The sequence below is a fragment of the Hippoglossus stenolepis genome, chromosome 9, assembly GCF_022539355.2.
Source record: "Hippoglossus stenolepis isolate QCI-W04-F060 chromosome 9, HSTE1.2, whole genome shotgun sequence".
NCBI lineage: Eukaryota > Metazoa > Chordata > Actinopteri > Pleuronectiformes > Pleuronectidae > Hippoglossus > Hippoglossus stenolepis.
In genome coordinates this window covers 26,802,104-26,808,103 of record NC_061491.1, presented here as the reverse complement: position 1 = coordinate 26,808,103, position 6,000 = coordinate 26,802,104, and the positions used below count along the sequence as shown (strand labels likewise).

Genomic DNA, 6,000 nt, shown 5'->3' with positions numbered 1-6,000 from the left:
ACAATAATTCAGGCCGGGGAATTTCCCTCCTTTCCAGGCCACGCTTTTCAAACAAAGCTAGGAACTCTCATTGTTTCAACTAACCCTATTTGTTGATGGAACGGTTACCGACAGTAAAATCTGACACTTGACATACTCATGGTGGGGGGGGGCACCATCATCACTGCCTGAGGGGGAAATAACGTCACACGGTAGACACACGGCAGTTACGCAATGTAATTACTCATCTAGATGCAACAGGTACAACTGTGAAAAAACATTTGAATCATCCATCCTGGTATTTCCTGGAAGACTCCCGGTTTTGGAACGCCACTCGGCCACATGTTCATATTGCAGTCGGTTAAAAGCCCGGCGAGTGACAGCTTCAGTTTTATGCAGCTCCGCGTTGCCAGGTCCACATCAATGAGCGGGGAGATGCAGCCAGTCTGCCACGTTTGGGGATTTTAAAATCACACAATGAACCATCCATGCTGAAGATGGAGGCGCCTGCAGGTTGCTTCATGTGTCTTGAATAAAAAAACAACATAATTACATCATCCCCATCATGTTGCTGCACTGTTAAATATCATGTCTGACCACAGACTGTAGATAAAGATGGACGACGCATTTCCACTTCCTCCCACTGTCCAGAAACTCTGTCGTCTTTGACCTGCATGATGTCATTTGGAGCCAACATTTGTTTTGTTTTTCATATCTATGCATTGGTACCACCACAGGGAATCGAACCCTCAACCCGAGCTGTGTGAGTTAATGCCTTAGTTTTGCATCCTATAAAGTCTTTAATATCTGAGGAGATATTAAATGAATTGTAGATATTGTGGACGTGACATTATGAAGTGGCCTTGAACAAAAGAGGAAACAGATGTTATTGGGTGTGCGAGCTCCAGCTGGACTTCACACTGATGCTGCCTTCAAGAGCTTCCGGAAACACTGGAATCCAAACATCATGTAAAACTAATATGTAAACATCCATCTACTAATTCCACAAATGTCTGTTTGTCGGTATGTTGAGTGAATATCTCATGAACCATTTATATTATCGACTTCATGTCTCTGGTAAATTGCCAGAGAAGCTGAGTTTGATGCTTGGACACTTGAAATGTTTAATATTGATGAAAATTGTATAAACAGGCAAACAGCTCTGCAGCAGTCAGTGGGGGCGGGGGTGGGGGGGCAGTGAGTCTTCAGGCTGCGGTCTGAGCTGCAGATAAAACCAGGTGGGATGAGCTCATAGTTTTCTAACTTCACTCTGCTCCATTGACTGTGTATAAACAGCATCCAGCACACAAACAGTTTAAGGTGACAGCATATTTTTCTGTTTGAGGAGGACTCACTAATGACAAAGAATAATTCTGAGCCTCTGCAGAATCAACCCAGGACGAGCACACAGCAGACTTTAGAATCAGTTCCATGGTTCATGCAAAAACATCTCCTGTGTTTCTTTAATTCTGTAAATCATAACAATGTGAGGTCAGTGTAAGTCGGGTCTTGATCACTCAGATATCCGAGCTTTGTAGGTGCACCTGAACGCAGCCTAACTTTTCCCCCCGAGCCCTGAACTTTTCCTTCAGCTCGGGGGAAGTTTCCTCGGAGGTTTCCTCGGAAGTTTCCTCGGAAGTTTCCTCGGAATATTCCTTCAACTCGGTGAAGTTCTCTTTGAAGTTTCCTTTGAAGTTCCCTGGGCTCGTTTCCTTTCAGCTCGGTGAAGTTTCCTCGGCTCGTGTCCTCAGCTCGTGTCCTCGGTGTCTCCTCGGTCTGCTGGAGGCTTGTTGTCTGTCCCCACAGAGGATGTGACCGAACCGTGACTCAAGACCATGCAGAGCCCTCACGCCTGCTGACGTCAGAGCCGTGCTTTCCTCTGTTGCAGGTCAGCGCGCGGACTCACTTTGTTTTGGAGGAAGAACTTTGACATGAAGCTGAGTCTCGTTGACTTTTCAAAGCCGCTTCCTCCTCCTCCTTCATCTTCTTCTTCATTCCGACGCGAAGCAGCGACACCGCAGCCGGAGACAATGTGGCGGAAGCTCTCGGGACATGTGGCGGCGCTGGGGGACGTGTTGCACGGCAGGAGTCGGTGGAGGTCCGCGGCGGTGGCCGTGGTCCTCCTGGCCCTGCTGGCCGCGTCCTGCCGGGCAGAGGAAGCCTCCTGCCACGGAGCCTACGACCTGTACTTCGTCTTGGACAAGTAAGTGACGGACAGAAGAAGCGAAGGGGCGGAAGGTTGTTGTTGTTTCAGTTCACAAGTGGCGACAATGTTTCTGCTGCACAAAGACAAACGAGAGAACAAGGTTCGATACCTGTGATGGTGCCGCCGGTGAGACCTCGTGAGGAAGAGGGGGTTTTCACGTGATCACGATATTAACAGTGGCTCGTGAACTTGGCCAAATGTCTTCAGACACTTCTCCACATGTGATGACAAACTCTCAGTGAAGGTCTTTCTGAATTCAGACCCAACCGGTCGAGGCAGGTCCAGCCTGGGTCCCAGCTTCGTTTAGCCCCATGAGGCAAATTGGGATTGGTCCATACTTAAAAAACTGATTGATTGATGGATTGGCAGTGGTTGTAGTGGTTGTAGTGGTTTTCACCGAGTGCTTCCTGGTTGTGGGAACTGTTATTTCTCTATAAAATGTAAGATCTCGACCTAACTATGCAAAGTGCCTTGAGATAACATCTGTTTTGATTTGATCCGATACGAATAGAGTAGAATTGAATCAATGCCATATTATGAAATAGACCTGTTTACATGCACACTGATATTCCACTGTAACTCTCCTGTCTCCAGTGTTTGGTGTAACAAAGCTGCAAAACAATGAAACACACTCGGTGTAAAACCAGAGCTTCAGGTTTCTGACCAACATGACAACCGAAACAACCAAAACAACCGAAACGATAACAACCACTGGTTTCACTTCATTACTTTATTGTATAAAAATGTTAAAGTGATGCTGTCATTGTGTTGTTAGGAGCATAGAAATCAATGTGCAGCTACAGGAACTTTTACTAAACACAAACAGACACGATCATGTTGAGTTCAGTGGTTACTGAGGAGGAAGAGGATGAGGAAGAGGAGGATGAGAGCGCTCAAAACAAACCCCCCCCCCCACACTTTTAAACATGAACGTGACCTTTCCACGTCCTTAGCTTTATCTGCCGAAGGGTTAACCAAACCTGAACCACGCTGCCTTCAGGGAGTAAAGCTGGTTATGTGGTGTGATGAGGTTTGTCCCACAGCCTGTATTATTAAGAGGGTCAACATGGCAGTCTCAGTCATAAACACTGCCTCCTCCATGTTAGTGGATGGGACATGGGCCAAATTAAAAAGCCACAGTCTATTGTTTGTCCACTTGTTGCTAACCTGACCTGAATAACATCAGGGAATGATTATAAGGAAGAATGGAGGCTTGTCAGTTTGTACTTTCCCCCAAACTTTAAAAGTCCTTTAGTCTTTTAATTCTCTCTGTCCTATGGGATCATCTAACACAGATTTTATCCTCGTGTTACCTTAACGTATACGACCTTCGTCAATCGTAGAATGAGACCAAAAACCGTTTTTGAGTCGGGCGTGTTACTCGTGCAAAGTGAAGAGAAAGAGCTGCTTTGTCATTTCGAGCAGACTTAGAGAAGCCTTCACTTCCTGTGTCTTTCATGTGCTCGAGTCCTCTGCTTCAAACACTCAGACAGCTCCCTGCCAGATTCAGACGGTTCAGCAGAACTTTGCAGAGCTGCGGCGGCGTCGTGCAGAAAGACCTCACAGAGTTTACAGTCCTGACAGCAACTGTTTTTAATCCTGTCCTCCCTCGGCCTGGAAACGAGCCACCTCTCTCAGGGCCGTTGAGTTGCAGCGCTGCTTCCCCTGACCCGGTTTCAAACCACCCCACCCTCGTCTAAATTGCTAAATTACAGGATGATGACATTGATTATTTGCTGGACCGTGTTTCTTTGCACATTTGTACGTTAGGGGGTGTCCGGTGCACAGATGCAAGTTTGGGTTTGTGAAATGTAAAAGCCTGATTCGTGGTGATTGTTACATCCTGAGTTCACAGGCCTTTTTTTTTTGCCTGAGTGTTGTCTGCAGGAAGAAATAGCTCTGCTTCCTGATTCTACTGATAAGACTAATGTGCTAACGTCAGCAGTTTGTAATTTACAAAGCCTCTGTACAAAGTGGTTTTGTGCAGATTTTCTTATTCTGACCTTTATTCTGACTTTCTGCAGATGAGGATTTCACCGGAGGCCAGTTCATGAAAGTTTTTCTGTTTGGTTTTCCACACACTCAGGTAGCTCCTTCCAAGGAAACGTCCTGTGAAGTGTCTCTCGGCCTTATTTGTTCAGGCGAGTTTTCCACTCGAGCTGCAGCTACAGTGGAGGAGCAGAGAAACTGGTGGAGATCAAATACTCGGGTGGAGATTCTGAATCTGGTTCTATTTTAAATCAAATTCCTCAGAATCAATGAATGAATGACAGTTTAATGATGTAATGAAAAACTCCCTATTGTTCATTTGCTGAACAAGCACAGTGATTCACGCTCAAATAGACTTTGAAATCTAATAATAATCTAATTTAACAGAAGTTATTTATAAGTAAACGTCACATCAATCTTGAGTTTTCGAGCCCATGAACAGACTCTGCAGGCTTCGTTTTGTTCTGCACTTTTGGAAACAACAACACACGTTTGCTTCCTGATTGGTTGTTGTACTTTCTGTCAGTAACAGTTCCACCTCATCGGGCATAGGAAGGAAATGCTCTGACTTTCCGTCACAGAAGTTACATTTTCGGGCCTCTGTCCATTTACATATCTGTTTATATCCTTGTACCATGCACAAGAGCAGTTTCCATGTATGGTCATGTGGTTTTTGAAGATGCTCATCAGGGCTGAGATTACGTTGACAGCATTTTATGTTTTATCTATATACTAGTTGATACTACTCGATTTATTGCCTCTTTTTAGCCGCTGGTGTGTTTGTGATCAACATGTGAACATCTGGAGACGTAGCATTAGCATTGGAAGCTACCGTTGCACAACAGAGTGAGATTCTAGAGGGAGGAATGCTTACAGATCACAGGGAAGTTAAAAATCCAGATTGCCTCGAACGCCTCATCTGATCAATAACAGATGAGTTCCGGGGCCAGATACCATTAATTTGTCCCCCTCCTTTAACCGCGGTGCTAACACTTAACCACAATTAACCACCGCTAATTACCCAGTGACACTCAAATCCTGTCAAAGTACCGTGGAACTTTGTTTCACCCGTGACCTTGACTGGGGCAGCGGGGAGGAGAGAGAGGATGAAAGATGAGCCTCCTAATGGTCAAACTCTTCTGTTTTATGTTCTCCGCACATACATTGAATTGTAATTATTGGTTTAATTACCTCTTACATCAAGGGCACATTTTACACACTGTACCCACTGTGGTCAGGTTGACTTATCGAGGGGCGAGCGGGGGCCAAGGGGCCACAGGGTGACACCCACCTCACAGCGGTTTGTCCTTGGTCACAGCCAGAAATTTATATTTTCTTTTTTAAGTCTTAATTGGTTTTAACGAGAGTCTTTAAAACCAATTAAGACTAAACACCTCAAAGGAAAACCTCCTCATTCTCAGTGTTCACGCTTTCATATCGGCTGAATGAAGAGAATGATGCATAAATATGACAAAAGGAGAGAGGCATACAACAACAGGACGGCATCTTTTTGTATTTTAATATCTTGATTTTCAGCTAATTAGTTTTTACCCTGTTTCAAGCTGGTTTTGAAAAGTGCTGCACCAAAACGTTTATCCGTATTATAAATGGACTAATGTTGTCTTGACCACCTCAGAATGGTGGTGGTGCAGTTCCCTCCTACTCTGTCTCACAGCTCTCAGTTCACATTGACCATATCACTTTAGTTATCTCTATTTTTTTCGTACCTTGTCTTTTTTCGGAAAAAACAAATCCCGACTCCTCCGTCCAACTCGATTTTAAAGCTCCTGTGAACGTGTGAGGACTCGAGCAGCTGAAGCTACACT

General features: G+C 45.0%; 1 protein-coding gene across 1 annotated transcript in view; it reads left to right on the top strand.

Annotated features, from left to right (window-relative positions):
* The first annotated feature begins 1,513 nt into the window (after nucleotides 1–1,513).
* antxr2a (ANTXR cell adhesion molecule 2a) overlaps nucleotides 1,514–6,000 on the top strand; it is a 66,526-nt gene continuing 62,039 nt past the window's right edge. Inside the window, exon 1 of the mRNA XM_035166726.2 lies at nucleotides 1,514–2,182. Within this exon, the coding sequence (XP_035022617.1) occupies nucleotides 1,911–2,182 (272 nt within the window). The 5' untranslated portion in view covers nucleotides 1,514–1,910. The remainder of the gene's footprint in view (nucleotides 2,183–6,000) is intronic.